Raw genomic sequence first — 23,845 nt, forward strand, 5'->3', positions numbered from 1 at the left:
GCTCTCTCTCTCTAAGACATGAGAAGTTCTGGTCTTAACTTGGAAGATCTTGGGGGGGGGGGCGTGGTGATGGGATGGTGGGAGCAGAGAAGGAAAAATGACAGTGACTCAGTGTGCCGGGATGTTTTGCAAAGCTCCGTAAGAACGTGTGTTACATGTTCTGACTCCCAAACCTGTGCTGTTTCCTAAACAGGGCTCTCAGACTCCCGTCTGCTCTGTGCGTCACAGCCAGCCTCTCGCCTCATTCTAGAAATAAAGTTGTATGGACCCACAGCTGTGCCTGCTGGTTTTCAAAGTCTAGGGTTAGCCTGTACCACAGAGGCATTATGGGAATTAAGGTCACTTGTGAAGTAACTCCAGCCAAGGTTATAGCCTATTTTTACAAGGCTGTAGTTATTAGTCTTCCTTGAAAGATCCAGAATGCCTGTGTGTTTGCGGCTTTTGCTTCTACTGGTTAAATGTCTGTGTGATAGATAGCAGGAAAGGCCTCCTGAAGAAAACTCCCTGTGGGAGGCTGTTGGTATGCAGGGCTGTGTTCAGACCCTGTGTCCCACAGATGCCCTGGTGTCTCTAGAGGGGTGCCCATCCTATCCCACCCTTTCTTTTTGACTTTTTTTCTCTGAGCTGTCCGGTTATCCAGCTGTAATGCTATCTAAGTTCTAAAGTTTATAGGGCAAGATGGGTTCATGTTCTGGGGTGGAAAAAAAAAAAAAACGTTGGCTAAGAGATGGGGACATCTGGGTTCTGGCTTTGGCTCCATATGACCTTGGACATGACACTCTACTGGCTCTTACTGTTCCTTTTCTGTGTGAGGAAAACATTCACCAGATGATCTCTGGTGTTACCCTCAGTGTTAAGCTACCTCTGCCTATCCCCTCTGGGGCTCGTAGAGACAATGCATTAACTAGTGTGTGCAATGGTAGGAAAGGTAGGGGGTAAGGGGGACATCTGTTTTTACAACCCCACCTTCATTAACGCTGTTGGATACTATCAGTTACTTAATGATTACAATATGCCAGTGGCCATACCAAGCAATTTATGGATGAGATCTACTTGCCTTCTCCAATTCCTTCATGAGGTAGGTAGTATTATTCCCATTTTATAGATTAAAAAACTGAAGTTCTGAGGCAGGACAGAGAGCCAAGATTCATAACCACATTTGCCTGACTCCAGATCTCAAGCTCTTAACACAACTCTCCTTTGCATGCCTGTCCATGTCCAAGCGATGGCCTATGGCACAGGTGGAATTTTCATTAACCAGAGAGCTGCGGGCACCAGGGTACCCTACGGAGGCTGCTGGGATGAACGCAGTTACACCAGCTCAGCTCTGAGCAGCCTCCACCTTTGCCTCCATTGGCTTTTCTGCTGGGCACTGCGAGGATGCTTCTGGGGGTTAATCCACTATGATGTCATATGGATGATTTAATATACATCTACTCCCAATTCCAAGGTCTTACCTCCTTTAAGGGGGAATTTTCCTGGTGGGTTGGGAATGGAGTCCTAGAAGAGAAGAAAGGAAAAAAGAGGCAGCATGAGATCATCATCCAGTGGAAAGGACTCATCTCTTTCCTTTCCATTTTGGCTGCCCTCTAAGCGCAATGCAATTTAGAATTCGTGTTCCATTTGACTCTTAAAAAAAAAATGAATTCGCTGACCCAGTTTACATAGGGCTTTGTCGTCCATTTGCTCAATAACTTGCCTATCGGAAACGCAGTCTGAGGGTTACTATCCACATTTCACAGGTGAGGAACTAGGGGGCCGAGCAGGGTGAAAGAAAAAGTTTCTGGCAGCTCCGGGGACCGGAATCTGAAACTCATCGCCCTGTCCAGGGCTTTTTGTTTTTGCTTCCACATTTGATATTTTCCCCCCTTCGGTCAACAAAAGAACAAGCAACTGTAATGTATAAATATATGTGGGTTTTTTTCCATATTTGATTCATCAAACGGTGAAAGTATGCTGAAAACATACCTGGGAAGGTACATCTCTCCCTTTCCTGTGGTTGGAAATTCTGAATTAATTGAATGTTTATAGGCCAAGCGTTGTGACGAGACGGTAAATAATGAAATCGGGTCCCTGCCCTCAGGACCTTATTACAAATTTATATATGATTATAATAACCAAATATTTATAACTATATAACATAAAAAAGCACAAAGAAATGTTATATATTTATAAATTCACATTATATTTCATATTATTTATTTTATAATAAACATAAATATACAGAGAGATATTTATACAGATATGTAAGGGGTTGATAGAAGTAGATTGTCTTCTGACGGGGGGCTTCCTGGGCTGGGGACTGGAGGGACTGATAAGGAGGTCTTGTTGCGGTGCTCTGAGCAAGAAGGCAATAGAAGCAGATGGGCACAATTCTTCACCCCTCACAAATCCCTCAAACATGGACGTCCTCACCCCTAGCCTCCCTCCCCTTCTCCCCACCTCAGCCATGGAGCTGCACCTCAGGTGTCTTGCCAATACGGAACAAAGTATCTTATTTCTCTTTTGACTTGTCTGGGTTGGGGTCACGTGTAATTCACTGGACTGAAATACTAATAAAGACCTAGAGAGGGTGTGACACTGATACGAATGAAAATCACTCCCACATCCAGAGCAAGAAATTAGCATCTGTGCACATCTTACTTCCTTAGAGTTCTGTCTGAACACCTAGGACCATCTGCAGTTTCCCTTATATTCCACCATTTCCCTGGGGGCTCTGTCCTTTGCCTTCCACTGATGGCTCATTTTCTGATAAATGGATCCCTCCTCCAGCCCAAGTGTGTTGTAATGAACGGAGGAAGTCTCCCGAAGGCAAAGCCTTGGCATACCCCTGCCGTGCAGATGGCAGAAATCAGTATTAACTTTTGGCCTTCAGTTTTTCAGGGCAAAAGAAGTGAACTTGGCTTGGACGCTCCTTCCCTCTCGGCTCTAATAGTCTATGATTTTATTGCTTTAGCTGAAAGCTCTTAACCTGAGTAGTAACACCGTGCATTTGTGGTCTCTCAACTGTGCCTGCAGTTCATAGGAAAACCTGACATCACCAAATTCCCCTCCGTGTTGCCTCTGTGAGACTGCGAAGAACATTTCGAAATCTAACGAGCAGCGAGCTTACTACCGAGTATGATCATCAATTAGTGTCATGTGCAAATGCATGAAGAAAAACATCTATGTTTAAAGGTGGTGCTAAGATGGTTGAATTTGTCGAACCCCCAGGAAAGTGTCCAGGAAGAGTGAGAGGAGGCTGGCACAGTAGGACCATCCCAGGCTCCACGAGCCACCCCGGAAATACCAGGAAGTCAGACATTCAACACCTGTCAAATGAGCACCTGGTCTGGTGTGTGCCAGGAACTATGTTAGTCACAGAAGACATCCTGTGGATTTTATGGCTTAGTCATTAAAGCCGTCATTTAAGATATACAAATAAATATAAGAATTGAATTGCAAGTTGAGGCAAGGACAACAAAGGAAGAGAGCCTTTCAAGATAAACCTTCTCAAACTTAACGCGTATACGCCGATCACCAGGGAGGCGGTTAGAACGCAAATTCTGATTCAGCTGGTTTGGCTGGAGCTTGAGAGTCTGTATTTCTGACAAGCTGTCTGGTGTCACTGAGGCTCCTGGCCCACAGAACACAATTTGTGTACGTGGCAAATTTGTAAGAGATAATATCTGGGAGGGGGACCTCACTTCTGTGGGGGTCAGAGAAGGCCTCTGTTGGTTATTGGAGGGCTTCCTGGTTTGCCAACTTTAGGCGGGAGCATGTCAGAAACAATCTATCTTAGTACAAGGGCACAGGGCATCCAAGACATAAATGTGATTATTCCTGGTTTAGAGAGCTCCTGGGATGAGGTTTGCCAGAGCTCCTCTGGCTGCCTCTGGTAGAAAAGATCAGGGAAGCAGAGCCAGAGAGGGACCTAGACATCATTTAGTCCATCAGGCTAATTTAACAGAAAAGGAACTAGAGACACTCATGAGTCAGTGGCAGATCTCGGATTCAAATTCTCTGGTGGTCTTTCCACTGTCCCAAGAGAGATGCTAGCTTCAGGAGGCCAAGGTTGGTGATGCTCATTCTCCCCTCCCTTTAACAATCCTTGCATTTGGAGGTAGAAGGGCAGGGTGTGAAGAGATGGTGACTTTTACAGTTTGCTGGGAGTTGTTTATACCCGAGGCACTATGTAGTGCTATCCATCAACTGCTCTTTGGCAAGGTGCTTCTCAGTCCTAGCATTCTCTCCCAAATCTTGCCTGGGGATCTGGGTCCTGGCTGGGGAAATGTGGACCATCTTGCTCAATGACTTGTCTTTGTGGTCAGTGGCACGTAGGATAGACACAGACGCAAGCTAATGGACCCTCCCAGGCTGTCATTCTCAGCTCCCACTAAGTAGCTCAGGAAACTTCATCTCCATGGTTAAGAACCAGCTACACTTCCTTCACTGTACCTCTTTTGTTTCAGACTCCAGGTGTCTGATGGGTATTTCCAACAGTGTTTCTGTGGATGGAGGGAGGAACCCTCACATTTAACCTATTTGTCCCCAGGTGGAATGACTCAGTTGCAATCATGTTCCCTGCCCAGGACTCTGTTTTCCTCTTCCTTTTTGTCACTGTAATTAGAGGACTAATCATCCTTCCCTCCACTGGCTTGTTGCAGACACAACAAGATATTGTATATAAAGTACTGAGAAGTGCTCGAAATGATAGCTATTTTGGTTACTCTCTTGATCCTGATGATGTGCTTAATTTGCCCCAATACCTTGAAAAGCTCATTTCTTTTACAGAGCAGTGCTGTGCAGAAATCAGATACAAAGTGTGCTCTGGATCCAAATGTCCTTTGAAACTGAAAATGGTCCAAGGCAACCAACATTTGGAATACGCCAGGGCGATTACATATCCCCTTCTTTGCTGGCTTCCTATTGTCTTGTAAGGTGGGTCATGGAGATTTGGGGCCAGGAACGTTTCCCTTACTTTCAAGCTAGCATGAGGAAGCCCTCCACGAGGCTGCTTAGTCCTCCAAGGATAAATGCTTTCCATGCATCATTTCACTTGGTCTTTACCCCAAGAGTTTGTGACTGATGAAGTCTTAGAAATTTCAGAAGGTCCTACAAATGGTGGATAGCAGGGAAAAGATTCACATCAAGTGTGTTGAATTGGAAGGCAATGCTCTTCAATGCCATGCTACACTGCCTTGCTCGAGTAGGGCAGGATGGAGCTGGGGCAGAAAATTCTCCCGTGACTCAATGAGAAAGTAGAGGGAGGTCATAGAAAATCCTCAAGAGAAGAGATTTTTTTTTCTGCCTTGGTTTTGGTATGGTTAATCCAGGAGGAAACTAGAACAGAGTGGCTTGAAGCAGTGCTTTTCCCGCTAGGAATCTTGTTAAAATGCTGACTCTGGTTCAGTAGGTCTGGGATGGACCCTCTAGGTTTTTCTTTACTAATAAGCTTTTAGATGATGCCAATGCTGCTGGGCCATGCACCACACTTTGAGTGGCAAGGGCTTAAAGACATTACTCATTAGGCCATCAGAACACCTGAGGTCTTCTTTCCCTCAAGGAACTGGGAGCGGGGGTTGCCTACGGGCTGGGCTCATACATGGGTTTAAGAAATCTTCTTCTTACTCTCCTGATGGACATAGCATCCTACTCTCTTACCTACCTTCTTGCCAGCTATCTCTGCTTCCTGCTCTTCCCATGTGCAGTCTGGGATGACTTCTGTTCTGGCCCTGCCACTCCTCTCCTGACACTTGGATTTGCCTGCTTCTGGGCTGTGCCTCTGCTCACTCTTCTGCCTCACCCAGAAAGCCCTGCCCCAGCTCCACCTGCCACTCTCCTTCCAACAGAGAGCTCTTCTCTACTGAAGAATAGCAGTTAATAAATGCAGAAATAATGATAGGCTTAGGCAATCATCATTCTCTGACCCTTGGCTCATTCCCCAATTCAGACAAGGATTGTGCCCAAACTGTGGAATGGAAGATATTTATATGTCTTTTAAGATAGATTACTTATTAGTAAGAAAGACAAAAGTGTTCACCAGCAGTCACCACCTTAATCAAGGAACCATATATCATCACCAATAATGGGATAACCTGACATACGCCCCTAGGTGCTATAATAATATGTAACATTACCTATGTACTATTCTTGCCCAAAATAGTTTCATCTGAATATAATCATGATGAATATGAAGCCAAATCCAAAACTTGGCCAATTCTATAAGCACACTGACCTGGACCCTTTGAAAAAGTCAACATCCTGAGAAACAAACAACAAATGGCAGAGGAAATTGCTAAACGATTGCTTCTCAAACTTTAGTGTGCAAGGAGTCACCCAGGGAGTTTATTAAAGGGCAGATTTTTATTCATTTGGTCTAGATTTGGCCTGGGTTTCTGCATTTCCAACAAGCTCCCAGGACCACCTATTAAATAGCAACGTTATAGCTTGAAAATGACATAACCAAATGTGGTGTGTGCCTGGAGGGTGAATTCAGGATCCCCAATCAAGACAAGGCACAACAGCTGTAGAAGATATTTTTGGACAAGTAGGGGGCATTGATATATGGACTATGCATTATTATTAGATGGAACCACTGAATTGACATTGACTCCCTTGGCCGTGATAATGGCCTTGCAGTAAGGAGGAGATGAGTACTGAGACAGGTACAGGTAAAAGGCCACGCCATCTGCACCTTACTGTCATTCACATAAAAAGAACACAAATAGAGCAAATGTTAACCCAGTCAATTTAGGTGGGAGGTTATATGGGTGTTTACCATCCTGTTTCTATTGGTTTCAAAATTTTCAAAATAAAACTTCAGGCGTAAGACATCCTTCTAATTCTTGGAGGAGGCTCAGCTTCTGTTCTAGCTCTTCTGCAAGCCCCGTCCTCATCCCAAGAAGAAATTCTTCCTCCCCCTCCCACTGATGGCATTCTGTGCCATTCTGCCCTGAACTCAAGCTCTTGGGTATTTGGGCCTTACTTTGAGAATCGTCAGAAAACGGGGGCCCTGCTCTGTCCATGTGGGTCCTCCCTCCCTACCCTAGCAAAAGCCTTGCCCCTGAGAAAACTTTCTGTGGTTTTCTTTTCTTTTCTTTTTTTTTTTAATTGATAAATTGAATGCACTGTAGAGAGTAGTGTGGGTAGAAAGAAGCATCACGGGGCATTTCAACTCACCCCTACATTGTCTTTGAAGGTCAAAGCAAACCCAAAATCCATATCACTGCCACCAACAATCTCTATGCCTAACTGAACACTCAGTCCACTTTTGATGGGGATGTAGAGTGGCACTGGAAGGATATGTTTGTTTTCTTTTGTTTTTAAAGGCATTTTCTTTACTTACAAAGGGAAAGGAGGCAGCTGCTTTCTCTTTCTAGAAAGGGTCTTCTTAAAAACCTAATGATCCTGAACTCTCGCTCTAACATTTTGGAATGTAAACAAATCTTTTCAGGGACTGATAAACCCAGTCCCTAGGTTTATAGAATTGGCTCTTAGACTGAAGACCTTAGAGCCTCTTGAAATTATGCCTCTACCACCAGCTTTGCAGCCTATCTCCTTGTATAACCCCTACTTTCTGGACAAGATAAGTCACATTTCATTATTTTTCATTTGCTTTGCTGTACAAATTGTGGGAAGTTTCATCCTGATGCATATGCATGTACTCTTTTGGGCTTACTTAATAACAGATCAGTTTTCTGTCTTTCGATATGGTTGTGAAGAGGTGTCTCTTTGTTGGTAGGACTTTTGCTGACTCGAGAGTATATTGGTACAATCTCTTGTATTGACGATATTTACTGAGGTGAAAAATACACATTCTATTCCCCTCACTAGGAATTCTTCCTACAGATATACTTGCAGATGTGCACAGTGGGTAAAACTTCTAGAGAAAAATAGAAGTATCCTTCATTAGGCACAGACAAAATAAGTTATGAAGCAGTCGTATAACAGAATACTTTCTGACCCTCCCAAAGAATGAGACAAACTTTCATGCATTGTCATGCAAGGGTCTCCAAGATACACTGTCACCTCAATACAGCAAGGTGCAAAATTATGAGTCTAATAGAACAGCATGTTATGCTATCTATTTGCAGACACACTTATTTCTGGAAGGACGTGGGAGAGTCTGTTCATGGTGGTCATCTCACGGAAGAGGGAATTGTGGTTGGATGGGCATGGTATGATTGAGTTTTAGTTTCTTTTCCCATGTTTACTTTTCTTAAACCATATGAATATAATATTTTATAATAAATATACTGGCTTCAATATAAATTAAGAAAAACTACCACAGGGACTCTAAAGACGTTACTAGACAAGTAGTTCTATAAGAAACACAAAAGCGGGAATTTTGTTGGCTTTTTTCAAGCTCTATCCCCATTGCTTGGAATGATGTCCCACACACAGAAGATGCCCAATAAATATTTGAGATTGAAACCTAAGTTTCTTCTTTGTGTCTCCCAAGGAATTTGACCTTGAGTCTTTTGGTCTTTAGGCCAATCTCAAGGTAATCTTTGTTGGTTTTTCTACATTCTCTGTGTCTTCTCTTCTCCATCACTTTTTCACACTTATCCATTGGCCCGGAGTGCCCCCCTCCTCTAATTTGCCTTTCCCACCTGCTTTAAATTTCTCAAGCCAGTCTGGAGCTCTAATCTCCAGTGAAGTGGTTCTTAAACCTGGGAAAACACTCTGTCTCCTTAATTTGTGGTGTCATGGAAACCCTATGTGGCTACCTTCCATCACTTATTATATATTATGACTGATCTTGTTTTAAATTTTGTGCTCATGTGCTTCTTACCCAGAACTGTGACTTCTTAGGCCAGTAAAACCATTCTCATGATACTCCATCCCTGCCCCTTCCAACCTAACACAGAGTGCTATGTAGTCATTGACCCATTCCATTTTTTGATAATTGGGATGTGAGTTTAAGTTTCTTGGGTCTCTCCCATTAACTTCCTTACCAGAGGTCCTGTTAGGGTCTCTCCATTTACCTAAGTTCTACCTTTCCTAGAGTCAGCCTGCATTCCCTTTTCTTGCAGGAAGCCTTCCTTGATAACTCAAGGGAATAACTCTTCTCAGCTCTTGCAGTTGTTAATGTCTGGATAATTCACTGGAAATGATGTATGTGCAAAACACTGAACACTTAATATCACGATCAGTATTAACAAACCTTAGCTTTTAAGTAAGTAACTGATATCTGCCAGACTAAAGAAACCACAGCCCACCAAACCCTACAATCAGATTGTGAAGTGAATCTTTTTATATCCTAACATGAGGAGTAAGTGAAGGAAATGGATGCAGAAGAAGATAAGGCTCTTGAGAGAGGAGCAGGAACGAAATTTCTAAGTTCTTCTGTGGCTGGCTGGCTGTATTAGTCAAGGGAGTGCTGTTCTCATTAAACAATCATGCATGGTCTTGATGCCATCACTTTCTCAGGATGACTTAGTTCAAGCCCCTTCTCCTTTCTGTTCCTCATTTTCCACATATACAAAAATGGGCCAGAAGAATCTACTGTAGTTCCTTCCTGGAAAGAATGGGCTTGAAAAAGGACCCTTCCAGAGCTCTCTCCGGCTTTATATTTCTTTCTTTTTTTTTTTTTTAATTTATTTTCAACATAACAGTATTCATTGTTTTTGTACCACACCCAGTGCTCCATGCAATCCGTGCCCTCTCTAATACCCACCACCTGGTTCCCCCAATCCGGCTTTATATTTCACCATCACCCCCCTCTTCCTTCCTTCCTTCCTCCCTCTCCTCTTTCTTAGCAGTACTAGCTACAACATTTAACTAAAAAAACTTAAAGACCACTTCAATTTCTTTTCTTTGGCCATTGCTATAAAATGATATACTTCTGGTTTACCTCAAATTAGAATTATAGAAATTATCTAGCTTCTACCCCCAAAAAAAATGCCCTAGAATATTTTCAGGAGTATTACTCTTAGTAGCTGTAGATGAGCCCATTCAAGGATGCATTTCATAATTTCCACTATCAAATCAAATGTTAGTAATTCTTTTTTCTTTCACTTTTATGAAGATATGAGCCTCCAAGCTTCATTTAAATTTCAAAGCTGATGACACTTGAGAAACAGATACCAAAATCTTTTAAAGCCTTGTTCTTTTCAGCAATCCATATGGTATAAAACATTCAACCTAAGACAATGGAAGGAAAACTGGGACAAGTTCTGCAGGGTTGTAATGAAAAATGGGAGCTAGGAAGGAATAAACAGAAACATTCTCACTTTGGCAGGGCATGGAGAGGGAGTGAGTTCTCAAATTACCAGTATTAACAAAAACTTTACTTCATTAAAAAATCCATGAGCAATGTATACCATCAATACGGTATTTTCTACAAAAAAGGACACTGACCGCATTCTCTGTAAACACCAATTTCCTAAAATATGAAGAAGTGCCCTCCTTCATCTCTTCTGTTTTTGCAACAAATCGTACCATTTCCTCCAAACAAAGTAAATTTCCTGAGACCGTCTGCCTCTACAGTGGGTACCCATGATTGCTTGTCTGATTGCTTGTCCTTTTAGTATTCTGAGCAATCTCCAAGGGAACAGGTGTTAAAAGCATTTCTATGTTCTGCCTCCATGTCCTAGGTTTCTACTGACATCCTAAACTCTTCCAAACAGTGACTCAAGAGGAAGCTTGCAACTTTCCCTATAGGCTTAAATAGCTCTAAGGAGTTAAGCCTGGCCTCCTGTCTTGCTCCTTCCCTCATACATCTCGGGCACTGAAACTTAGTTCCTTGTTGTGAAAGCTCTTGGCAACGGAGGAGGCCCCAGAAATCTGAGCAATGTTCGGCCTGAGAACAGAGAACCCTGGAATCTGGTGGCAGACCTTGAAGACAAGGTCCTGAGGCGTGCAAATCGGTTATCAGATTTCCTTATCACTTCCTTCTTTGATACACCTCTCCGGCCCAGCAAAATTGAAATCTTAATATCTTAATACTAATAGCTCCCCTCTCTTCTTCTGGCCCACGTGACTCTGGAAAGTTTTGAGGTGATGGCTGAGCACACTTTTCTCTTAAAACCTAAATTATTTCAGAGTGCTGAGTTTCTGTTTTCTTTTCTCCATCTTTCTGCATGATCTAGGTACTTTTCCCCCCTCTCTCTTCTCCACTAGTTTATTAATTTATTCTCAAGGCTCTCTCTCTCTGGGGAAAACTGAACAAAAATCGGAAAGGAAAGAAGACCAGGAGTCCACTTACCGTCTTCTGAACTACCAACATCATGATGGTTGCCACAGCAAAGACAAGACACAGAGCCAGCGTGGTGGTGGTGAAGTAGAAATAACCACGACTGGTGGTTCCCAGGTGGCTGGCCACGGAGCCCGCTGGCACATGCATGGCTGTGTCTCGAGAAGGGGCCACTCCGGTGAGTGCTTGCTGCAGCCCTGGGTCCATTCTTATATAGTCTTCCCGCAGCACACCTTATCTCTCCTGATCAGATTCACTTCTGGGCCCATCTCTGTTCCAAGAAGGATTCTCCCCCTGCATCCTGGATCATGTGACGTGGAAAAAAACCTTCACCGGCTGCCACACGGAGACACTCTTCTCTGGGGGCGTGAGGCGAAAGGCGGCAGCAGGGGTGGGGGAGAGGCTCATTTTTCATTGCCAGGGATGAATTTGAGTGCAGACAGAGAAGGTGGTTAATGTCAGAAGGCGAGTAAGAAAATGACGGTTTCCCTACTCTGGGGAGTGTGTGTGTGTGTGTGTGTGTGTGTATGTGTGTGCACAAAGCAACTTCTGTTTCACTTAGACTCAGCCACAAAACGCCTTCCTGCTTGAGAAGCCGCACATTCTCTGTAGCGAGGCCTGAAGCTCAGAAGACCTCGGTAGAAAATGTCTCTTTGTGGGACCTCGTAGAAGCTGGGGTCCCGGGACGGGGTAACTTGCAAAATTACGAGTTAGCTCAAAACACCGAAGGGTTCAGTCTGATCGTATCAGCGTATGCTGAAAACTGGAGATGCCACCAGCTCTCTGGGAAGGAAGAGCCCACAAATGCGGAGATTCGTCCCAAGAGGGCAAGCCGGAGGGAGGATGAATTGTGGGGGCGAATCCAAAGAGAGCAGAAATCTGGAAACACGGATTCTTAAAAAAAATTCCTGCTGGCTGCACTGGGGGGGGGGTGTCAAGCGTGCAGAGAAACCTGGGTTCGCCAGCACGCTCCCAGAAAGGGGAAGGGCCTGGCGGTGGGGGTGGGGGTGGGGAAGCGAGTGGTGCAGAAGGGGGGGGGTGTGTTCTGCGAGGGGCACAGGTGCAGCGTGCGGGGCGGTGGGAGTGTGGTATGCATACGTGGCGCATGTGCGCGTCGCATACGTGATGTGGGGCGCGTGTTGTGTGTGTCTTCTGCGTGGGGTAAGGTGTGTGTGTGTGTGTGTGTGTGTGTGACTATTGCAACTGAAGATCAACCATCTCGGGCGCCGCGCCCGGACTAGCAGAACTTGACACCTTGCCTCACTCGGCTCTCACCTCTGCCCTCTGACGCAGCTCACATTTCCTTTCCACCGAGCGCAAAACTGAGGATCAGAGAATATGAAAACTGTTTCGGCCAAAGCGGGAAATGTCGATCAATGACATCACCCCGGCGCGTAGACACACCTGTCCACCGCCCCCCCCCCCCCCGCGCCCCCCCCCCCCCCCCCCCCCCCCCCCCCCCCCCCCCCGCCCTCGCACCCCCTGCCGGTGTTAAATCATTAAATCATCACTGGGCTTCAAGGCTGAAAACCTGAGATCTGCTCTCCGCCCTGCCCCCTATTGGCCTTGGCACCTTGTGGGGGTCCTTATACCCCTCTCCTTCCCCCCATGTGTGCACAGCTGCTGTGCATTTCACATGAGAGTCCTGCCACGAATGGGGATGGACTTGGCCAAGGTGTTGGTCCACCTGGGTCAAGCATGCCTAGTGGTCCCCTGGGCCGAGTGGAGAATTTGGACAGATCCAATAGATTCTCTAGAGGACAGCGTTGTCCTTTTGCGGTTACTAACGGTCTCCACTTCAACACCCCATTTAAAATATGAATCACTGCAGATCTGGGGCCTCCAGCTATAGCTCTGAAAACTTCATTCGGAAGTACCCAGTCCTCTGTAAGCACCCGCCCTCCCCTGCCTGTCTGCTCATTTTTGGTGGCACGGTATCTCAGAGGGCCAGCAGGAGCCCCAGCTCCTCCTAAGGAAATGTCCTGTGGATGATTCTTCCTGCTGCAAATGCAGTGATCCCAGACAGCTGAACGTCACTGGAGTTGGGTCAGACTCTAGGGACTGGTCTGAATATTCCTTTCCAGTGAAACCCTAAAATCACAGATCCTGGAGAAGGAAGAGCCATCAAGAGGTAAATTGCTTTCTTGCGCTACCTAGAGTGGTAAAAATTGTACCTGCATCACCGTTAAGGAAGCTGACGCCCCCCTCCCCGGACCCCAAGTCAGGCTTAGTTTTGGAAGCAGTGGGTGCACGGGTTCCTTTGGTCTGGTAGCTGAGGTGGGGCTGAAGCCAGCCAGTGTCCTCTGGGGTGTGCACCTAGCTGATCTGGTGAGAAGGCTGTGGCCGGCGGTGGGCACGGACATCGAGAGGGTAGCGGGGTCTCTCTAACCTGCCCAGCGCCGCTGAGAACAGATTTGCTCCCTTGGCCTCTGTCTTCAGTCTCTTTGATGAAAGTGGAAAACTTCTGATTATGGAATGGAAGCTGTGGGTGTTGAAAAATAAAACGGCTTTGCTTGAAGTGCAGGTCTTCCTGAAGGCCCGTGGGGCTCAGAAGGGCAGTGGAAAAAAATGTTTGTCTTACAGTTACACGTTTTGCATACATTACAATGTCCTGAGAGGGAAGGCTGACAAGGGGGAAAAAAATCACCCTTTGTTTTTACTCAGAACCTTCTGAGCGGTTGAGATTTTCAGATCTGTTTGCTTCTCCAGCAGCCCGTGGGCCTGATCTCACTGCTGTCCCCATGCCTCTCCTCCACACACAAGCCTGCAAGCTTCCCGGCATCCCACCCCACGGGTCTGAGCCCCCCTTGCTGCTCAGCTGCTCTGGGATCCAGCCCGGCCAATGGGGTGGTCCCATCCTTTGTGCTTCCTGGCTGCTTTCTCTTTTTCATTTGGTCACCTGAGATACAAATGGAAAGAGCTTTTACAGAGTTTCTTGTTGAGTGACTTTCAAATCCCTTCTGGAAGCGAAACTGTGCAGTGAGTGCAGAAACATAAGAAAGTGGAGTTTTCTGGTTGAAGCAAAGGCAGGGCGACGAAGAGGCAGGCTGGGGCCAGCATGTTCATACACCTTTTAGTGGCCTGGGGTCTCTCCAGGCTGGAACAGAACTTGCAAAATTACGAGTTAGCTCAAAACCCATATTCCTCAAATCAGGAAACTGAGGCAGAGAAATGGAGATGAGTTGAGGGGGTAAAGTCATGCTTAGGATCCCCCTGTGCTCATTCTTATCCCCTCAGGCACAGCCTTGCTTCCTGCCACACAGACCTCACCCTTCCACTGCCTCAGAGCCTTCCTGCCCCTGCCGCCTGCTTCCATCTCCCAGGGAGGCCTGCTTAGGGCTCTCAAGCCCACCAGTGTCCTCTCTCTAGAACACTCCATGGTCATGCACACACTATTGTATCCTATTAACTACTTGTTTTGACCTCTGTCAAGTGTGTGGATACAGTGTGCCTTTTGCCTTCCCTGTTAGGCTGAGAGCTCCTGAGGGCAGCCTTCCTTGCCTCCTACCCTGAAGTATTTGCTGTGGGATCCATGTATGATTAAACTTCAGTCACTGCTTGGGTTGACTTTGTGTTTATGGAAATAGAAGGTTCTAGAAGGTTGGTTTATACAAAGGAGTTGCCTGATGGTGTATTTGTCTCTCACTTCTCAATGGTCCCCGGTTTCCCTGTCCTTCTCTAGGGCTTACCTGGCTGCCCATCGGCCTTTACGTTCTAGCATGATCCTGCAAAAGTCACCACTAGCCTCCTTTCAGCCTGTAGTCAGCTGAGGTGTGACTGTAGCATCTGAGACTCGGTGAGCAAACAGGTCTAATCTCTCACCCCTTTGGGAGGGAACGGCATTTTGGAAAAATGAAGAGGAACCAGCTGTAGGACTGTCCCCCACTGTCCAGCCATTGCTTCCCTGTGTAGAGGACTGTGAGATCTCTATCGTGGACCAAAATTGTGGTCCCTGGGCCAGCACTAACAGAATTTGGTGGCCCTGCAGATTCTTCATCTCCACCCTAGGATCTACTTGATTAGAAACTCATGCTGGGGTCTAGCAATCTCTGTTTTAATAAGTGCCTCAGGGAACTGCAATTCCTGAAACCATTTGGAAATCATCGGTTTAGGAAAATAATCTGTCTAAATCCCAGAAAGAGTCTACGGGGGGGGGGGGGGGGCATCTTGTCCAGGCTGTGGCCTTTGGGCAGGTGAAGTCTTATCCCCACTGTGTAGATGAGAAAACTGAGGCATAGCACTGTAACGATCAGGGTCATGTGCTGGAGATTGTTGGCAGGAAGCCTTGTTTTTTTCGTCTCTTGTTTGGTCCCACTTTCTAAACCCCTAAATATGGCTGTAGGCTGAAAAACACTATTGCAGATGGAGATATATTTATAATATATATCTGAAGTTCTCTTGTGGTGAACACTGTGGTAGAAACAAATATTTTTAAAAAGTTTTTGGTGTATGTGAGACAAGGGCAAACTCCTGCAGGGTATTTTCAAGCAATAAAAGACGTAGAATGGATCTCATCCCATTAACTGGAGAGCCTTCTGTTTTGCAAAATCTAATTTGATAGATTGGACATTGGAGTTGGCCAGAGTGACACTGAAATTAGGATCTAGTGGCTACAGGTACAGTGGATATGGAAGGGTTAGGGTTACAGTCGTGGGCCAGATCAGCCCACCACCTACTTTATGAATAAAGTTTTATTGAAACAGGGTCATGCTCATTTGTTTATGCAGATTATAGCTATGTTTGCATTACAATGCAGCATTGAATAGTTATAGTTGCAACCCAGACAGGACTCATGGCCCACAAAATCTAAAATTTTATTCTTTAGCCCTTTGCTGAGAAAGTTTTCTGACCCCTGATTTAAAGTATCGAAATAAACTCAATTCAAGGCAGAATTACAAAAGAAGGGATTTGGAGAAAAGAACAGAAATCCGTTTTTCTGAGATTCCTCCATAAAATCTGCACTTATATGTTCATCACTAACTCACGTTTTCAGATGAGAACTTCCTTTCCTGGGATTCACTAATTGGGAAGGAGCTAGATACCCTCATTTGTGTGTGACCACATAGACTACTGGAGAGGCCCCAGGAGCTGAGAGAGAGGCTGGCAGAAGAGATCTGGGAAATATGTAGACAGATATTCTTTCAGCATTGGGAATATGTGTGTGTGTTCATAAATTAATACATAATAGACATACATATGAATCTATACATTACATGAACAGGCACACACACACACGTTATTCCTACCTACTTTAAAGAGGCGTTGAGACCACTTAAAATAAATGCACACGTATATTGGAACTGAAGCCATTAAGACAAGGCACCAGGTAGGAGCCACGATGTAAAGGGAGAAGTTAAGGATTAAGAGAGGGACACACCCTGGCAGATGACTGTGTTCAGCAGTTATGTACAGCATGTATGCGTCTGAGCTTCTTGGTAATCAGGGCAAAGAAGAAAACATGCTGGGTTGCATAGCTCTCTTTGATGGTTAAGAAGCAGATGAGTTCAAAAGGAGAAATGGACCCTTTGCTGTTTGTACAGGTGCTTTGAAATACATAGCATTTTATGAAATGGCTGATGGTAATCTATTAATTTAAAGCATGGCATGGCAATGAATCAGGATAAGAACTGATGTGAACAAGTGAAAATCCTGGAATATTTAAAAAGAAATATAGTCTTATGATGGTCAGTGATGCAGATTTAAAGATGACCAGACACTAGGATGGTGGAGGAGTCAAGACCAGAAAGGGAAAAAAGAAAAAAAAAATAAAGAGAAAAAAAGAGCATCACTTTCCTGACATCTAGGAGCTTCCAAGAGGGGAAGTACTAGAAAACCCTTAAGCTAGATGGTCCTTAATACCTGCTTCCCTCGGAGTTGGTGGAGCCCAGAAGTCCAGACCAGCCTGGCTGCCTCCTGGAAAGGTCTGCATTTTCTCAAGCCTGTACCTGCAATCTGTGTTCGAGGACACTGAACCCTTGGAGGGGAGGGTCTCTGTCCCCACACGCCCTGCTGCCCTCTTTCTTCACTGTAGGACTGCAAAGACCATTGCACAGGGCCTTTCTCAGGTAGCAAGATAAGTCTTGCGAAGAGGCAACATTTTCAGAAAGAACTTGAAAAAATACATTTCCTGGAAATTGCCTTTGACATTTCAGATCTGCTCCAGGGAAAACTGCTACAGAAGCTTTAAGCAATGAACTGTCATCATTTGGATAATTGCCTTTCAACCATCGTTGAATATCCCACCTCACAGACTGAATCAGTTATAAAACATAGGGGCTCTTAACCTTGAGAAGCCCTCAGGGATATGCAATCTGGAGCCAAACACCAAACAAACCACTTTAAAACAATTTTAGTAGTTGCCCTCTAGAGAAAGTTGGGGGCAGACAGCTTTGTTGTCTTTTTTTTTAGTAAGTTTTTCCAATTTTTGAATCTTTGAACTGTTTGCCTTTTTAAATGATTTGACTCTTGAAGGGTATTTGTGTACAGTTATGGTAAAAACTAAAAATGAAATAGAAAAAAAAGAGCTCTGTTGTCATTCAAAGAAGGAAGGTGAGTCTGCATTTTTTTGCAAAGCTGGAGAAAGGTCCTTCCATATCAATAAAAAGACAAAAGGTTGATATCCAGGATCTATAAAGAACTCCTCAAACTCAACACACACAAAACAGATAATCATATCAAAAAATGGGCAGAAGATATGAACAGACACTCCTCCAATAAAGACATACAAATGGCTATCAGGCACATGAAAAAATGTTCATCATCACTAGCCATCAGGGAGATTCAAATTAAGACCACATTGAGATATCACTTTACACCAGTTAGAATGGCCAAAATTAGCAAGACAGGAAACAACATGTGTTGGAGGGGATGTGGAGAAAGGGGAACCCTCTTACACTGTTGGTGGGAATGCAAGTTGGTGCAGCCACTTTGGACAACAGTGTGAAGATTCCTCAAGAAATTAAAAATAGAGTTTCCCTATGACCCTGCAATTGCACTACTGGGTGTTTACTCCAAAGATACAGATGTAGTGAAAAGAAGGGCCATCTGTACCCCAATGTTTATAGCAGCAATGGCCACGGTCGCCAAACTGTGGAAAGAACCAAGATGCCCTTCAACAGACGAATGGATAAGGAAGATGTGGTCCATATACACTATGGAGTATTATGCCTCCATCAGAAAGGATGAATACCCAACTTCTGTAGCAACATGGACGGGACTGGAAGAGATTATGCTGAGTGAAATAAGTCAAGCAGAGAGAGTCAATTATCATACGGTTTCACTTATTTGTGGAGCATAACAAATAACATGGAGGACAAGGGGAGTTAGAGAGGAGAAGGGAGTTGGGGGAAATTGGAAGGGGAGGTGAACCATGAGAGACTATGGACTCTGAAAAACAATCTGAGGGGTTTGAAGCGGTGGGGGGTGGGAGGTTGGGGGAACCAGGTGGTGGGTATTAGAGAGGGCACGGATTGCATGGAGCACTGGGTGTGGTGCAAAAACAAGGAATACTGTTATGCTGAAAAAAAAAAAGAAAGCTAAAAAAAAAAAAAGAGAAGAAGAGACAGGATGACTTGTTCTACGGTACGCCACCCATCAGGCGTCTGAGGGCTACTGTGTCCTGTTAGGCACCGTCACTGTAGCAGCAGAACACCCCACAGACATCAGCCCTGACTCCGAGAAGCTTACAATTGGGGGAGCCAGATGGACAATTAAGTAGTGAATACAATATAATGTAATGGATATTCATACCAGATGATCCAGGGCAGGTGGGAAACCTAATCTCATTTATCATTCTCCAGGGGGGCTTCCTGGTGGTGACATCTTTGATGTGTACACTGGTTTACTAAGTAAAAATGCACTCAAATTCTACTAGGTTGCTTCCCTCCCTTTCCCTCCCAGTTTAACATCTTTCAGGGTCTGTCCTTGCCTATGGAGTCCGGGTCACAAGTCCTTGCACGGCCTCACTGGCTGTCCTCTAAGCTTCATTTTCAGCCTCTGATCCCACTAAAAACCTAGCTCCACTCCAGGTGTCCTGTTTATTCTGAACCCCAAGCCAGCTAATCCCTCTGCTGACTCCTTTTCTGTGCAGGCAGCATCCTTACTGCAACATCGAATGCCATTTCTTACATCTCTTGTCTGGCAATTCAACACGTTTGTTTAAGTTGCTGTTCAAATATTGTCTCTGCTCTGAGCGTCCGCCCCAGACTTTCGGAAGAAATCTATCCCTCCGTAGGGTTTCAGAGCACACGTCTATCTCTAGTCGATAAGGATAAGAGTAATAGTTTTATGATTACAACCACCACCTGCCTTTAACAAGATGAGCTCACTGTGTGCCAAACACATTACATTCATAGTTTCACTTAATTTGTACATTAGCCTGTGAGTGCTCTTATTGTCCTCTGGCAGGTAAAGAAAACTAAATCTCAGAGCTACCAAATGGCTCTTTCAAGGTCATACTGGTACTGAGCGACGTTCTGACCCAGGGCTGCCTGACGGCCAGCAGGTTGCTGTAAACATCATGAGATTCTGTTACCTGTACTCTAGGTACCCACCTAGGGCTCTGTCTCCCCAAAGGCGCGGTAATCACCCTGAGAACACAGCATATCTCTGGAGTAAATAAATGGCTTGCACATGTCCACACCTAGCAGGCTCCCGATAAATATTTAAATGATACATTTACCCAATAAGTCCACTTTAAGGACACAATGTTGGAAGAAACATTTGTTTTAAGACACCATGCCATCTTCATAAATGAGGTCTAAATGTGAGCCCATTGCAGACAAGAGATCCAAGGCCTGATCCTCCCTCCAGCCTCCCCTCTTGCTGCCGTCCATTCTCCAAATTCCCATCTCTCTGTCAAGTCCGGTCCCTTCCCTAAGTATATGCAAACACACAGTCTCCCAATAGAACAGATACCGTGACATGTTAAGGAAATCTGTGTCTTTTTGGAACATAATGGGGGGGCAAAAAATTCAACGAATAAATGTTATTTGGAGAAAAGGAGAAATAGAGAAAGAGGGGGGCAGGGGGGAGAAAGAGAAATTTGGAAACTTTTCAGAAGTTTGGGGTCTGTTTTGTTTGAAGAGAAGAGTGGCTTATTTCTGAGTTACTTGGACTTTTTTCATGTAGGGTACAGCCTCGATCTCCTGGGCATGCTAGATCTGTGAACTCCGTGGGGGGTGGAGATTGACATTGAACGATGTCCTATAGTGTTTTTTCCTGATGTTAGCAAAATCAGGAAATGACCTTTTCTTTTCTCTTTAAAGTGGGCTAGGTTTTTTTTTTTCTACGAAATATGAAGCTCAATGAGTCCTGCTTTTGAAGTAAAACTTGATTTATCCCCAGAGTAAATGATCTCAAATTGAACAAGTGCTTTAGCTGTACCATGTTACCTATTTTCAGTTGTGAAGCAGTAAGCCAAGGAGAAAACATGTCAACCACAAGAGAATGCACCAATTCACTTTTTGTGGTTGTTACTTTTACGGGGAAGAAGAACAAAAAAGTCCCAACCTAACCTTGCCTTCTTACCATCAAAATTTCAGCCGTGCAAAGAAAGGGGGTTATTGGCAGACAGAGAGACCGAAATGGGAGCATCTGTAGAGGTGTTAACGAATGGAAGAATGTGGAGTGGAGCACGTGGTGGGGACACAAAGCCTAGAAGAGTGTACAGAGATGGAGAGTGGTTCAGAGCAGTGTTCTGGAAACACAGGCCTGACTTCACATTCCTCCCCCTTCCTTCTATTCAAGCAAACATCTGCTGGACACTCACTGGGAGGTAAAAGATCAACACCTTTGGGAGGGGTTCTGCTTGCCTGCTGGTCTCACTTGTCATTGGCAATGCAAGAGCAATAATTTATTTCACTTTTAGGGTAGTTAAAAGATTGATATTGTGTTTAAAACACCTTAGAACACCTCCTGGTGCATGGTGAGCACTTGGTTTACATTTGTCAAAGGGATCGGATCCTGCCTTTTGTTGACTTGAAGTGTTAGAACATAAACCATTAATTTAGGCTACCAAACTCCTCTCTGGGCCACCAAACTATCTAGGCGACCAAACTCCTCTCCTGTCATCTCCGGTCCAAGCACCGAAGACATCATTCCCCCTTTCCAGTCTCCTCTGTTTCTCCTCCCAAGCTGTTTCCCACCATCTTTGCTCATTTGTCCTTATTCCCGTTTTTGTGCCTCTGTTCCCTCCTGCCAACTTCCCAGGTGCAACTTTACTGAATATATTTAGCTCTTCTATTTTCATGTTATATATGTTTTTGTTTGTCCCAAATTGTTTACTATGAATATGTATCACTTTTTATACAGAAGGTACTAGAAACAGCCCAGAATGTGTACCCAGAGTGGTGACCACAAGTAATAACTTGGATCACACTGGACATCTAATGTTGTTTTCTTTTTAAACTATATGTAGTTTCCTATAGGTCATAGGAAAATCTATTATTTCTTTGTCTGAATACCATGAACTACCTTTCATTACCTCTTTCTAGGGAATGTGAAATATATAAGAATTCAAATTTCTCTCTCTGAAACCAACCCACGGAGTGGTTGACACAGTCCTGTGTGCCCTTTTCTCCTTCCTCTGTGAAGTTGCTTTCTGGGGTATCCAGAAAGTATTCTGTACTCCACATCAGAAATTGTGAGAGTAGCAAAACCTGGACAAGCTCGAAACCCTTCATGGGAACTGAAACAGCATAAGGAATCAGTCCAAGGAGCTCATCTGCCCATTTGGTAAAACCTTCTCTTGCTTTGATATGATGGAGCCTGATAAGCATTTTGGGGGAGAGGAAATAATCCTTCAAACTTAATGCATGTGGAATATTGTGGAAACTGTTGCCTCTCTGCTACATAGGGACTGAAGGCTAATTGATTAATTGTAAATTAAAATAGGAGGACTTAATAGCTCTTACAGAGCCCACTGAAGAATATCAGTAATTTTGTGATTATAAGTGAAAACTGGAAATAACAAGAGGAAAATACACATGAATATTGATTTGAACTGGGAATGAGTAAGAGTGGCAGAGATTTGTGTCCACTTTTATGCCCGTTCTTAGTGACCAGTGATTCTGGTCCTGGGTTCATCTATACCACCACCTATCAAACTTCATGCAGAAGAACTGCCTGGGCATCTTGTGAAAATGGGGATTCTGGTCCAGTAGGTCTGAGGTGGGGATGATTGCATTTCTAACAAGTTACAGATAATGCTGATTTGTCTCTCCAAGGACCATACAGAGAGTAGATTATCAAATCCACATGATTGCAGTGGCCCACTCCACTTGGAAAGACACAGCAGAGGAAACACAGCAGGACAAAACCACCGTGCCAAATGAGTCTCTCAGTGGGCCTCTTTGCAGCAGTCTAGGGTTTATATTCCTTCTCCCCCCAATACCACAGGTGCTGTCCTTGTGATGAGACTACACAGTTGGGTATAGGGGCCAGTCTGGTTCGAGAACCCAAAGTGCCATTGGAACCAATATCTGTTTTCACAGATTCCAGGTCCCAAATCTGTGGCTTTCCACCGGTATTCGTAGTTCAAGTACAGTTTGCCCCATCTAGAGGCTGTTTACCAATCAGGAGTCATTTTCCCCATTACCTGTGTCATTCCACCTTTATCAAGGAAATAGTGCTTTGAGGTTGAGCTGTTGTCATTTTCCCACAGAGAAGGCGAAGGCATTTTGTTAAACCTTTACTCATACCCACCTGTCTGTTTTTGTTTTTAGCACATAAGGTCACCATGGAGCCTACAATAAGCTTTTCTCCCTTGCAGTTAAGGTGGAGTCATGTGACTAGTTTGAAGCAATGAGATATGATGAGGAGTTATGAGTTGGTGTGTTTCTCTGAGCTCCTTCTCAGCTAATGAGCTAGGTGCAGAAAATCCAATGAAGGACTCCAGGGAAGACGTGCAGGGGATGGTTGAGTCTCGGGGTGGAGAGAAAACAACAGAGAAATGTTGGGTTAGAGTTGCCGTATGTTGTGTGTAACATAACTAGCTTAACTTATGATGTTATTGTTTGAGCCAGAAAGCCCTAGAGGTCAAGAATTCTCTTATATGAATAATTACACCTATTAAGCTGGGACAATGGGTCTAAATGGGCACTGTCCTGGCATAGCACATATGGTGACTCTAGATATAATCCATCTTATCACCCAACAAAGTCTTCAGTAATGCCATGTGTTTTGCCATCACTTTCTGAGTTGTGTGTACGCGTGGGAGAGAGGGATGTATGAAGTACTGAGTCTAGTTTCCAGGTAATATGCAAAACCTAGAACATCCACTGTGATCTATTCCTGTCTGAATAACATGGATGAAAATTCAGAGCCAGAGAGACGACTTTCCAATGTCCTGTTAGAAGCTGATGCCAGAGTGGGCCTCAGACTCTTGGTGTCTTCATTTCTCTCTTTAGTTTTCCACTCTGCCTCTTTGTAGTAGTCAGGATACTACTAGGATATGTAGCAGTGGCAAGCTAGTCGGAAATATCAGGGACTTAATAAAACAAACATGTTTTTCTCACTTACATGGAGTCTAGCAGGCAATAGGCAGCTTTTGTGGCCTCCAAGTTGGCTATGGAGAGGGAAGACAGTGTGAAAGATTGCACATGGAATTTCAACGGATCAAGCCTGGGAGTGGTTTATACCATTGCTGCTTGAATTCTGTTGGCTAGA

The 23,845-nt window shown here is 44.6% G+C and overlaps 1 protein-coding gene and 1 long non-coding RNA gene across 4 annotated transcripts in view; one reads left to right on the plus strand and one right to left on the minus strand.

Moving 5' to 3' along the window:
- TNFSF8 (TNF superfamily member 8) overlaps nucleotides 1–11,700 on the minus strand; it is a 49,934-nt gene extending 38,234 nt beyond the window's left edge. Inside the window, exons 1-2 of one of the 2 annotated variants that reach the window (XM_032865710.1) lie at nucleotides 11,192–11,700; nucleotides 1,458–1,500 (exon numbers count right to left, since the gene is read on the minus strand). In XM_032865710.1, coding sequence (XP_032721601.1) covers nucleotides 1,458–1,500; nucleotides 11,192–11,386 — 238 coding nt within the window. In that variant the 5' untranslated portion in view covers nucleotides 11,387–11,700. The remainder of the gene's footprint in view (nucleotides 1–1,457; nucleotides 1,501–11,191) is intronic. The other variant, XM_032865708.1, reaches the window with a different exon arrangement.
- Nucleotides 11,701–12,649: 949 nt separating this feature from the next.
- Nucleotides 12,650–23,845, plus strand: part of LOC116872510 — a 113,981-nt gene continuing 102,785 nt past the window's right edge. For both annotated transcript variants that reach the window (XR_004383653.1, XR_004383652.1), the window contains exon 1: nucleotides 12,650–13,310. This is a non-coding gene — a long non-coding RNA (uncharacterized LOC116872510). The remainder of the gene's footprint in view (nucleotides 13,311–23,845) is intronic.

The sequence above is a fragment of the Lontra canadensis genome, unplaced genomic scaffold (assembly GCF_010015895.1).
Source record: "Lontra canadensis isolate GAN:19392208 unplaced genomic scaffold, GSC_riverotter_1.0 scaffold30, whole genome shotgun sequence".
Lineage (NCBI taxonomy): Eukaryota > Metazoa > Chordata > Mammalia > Carnivora > Mustelidae > Lontra > Lontra canadensis.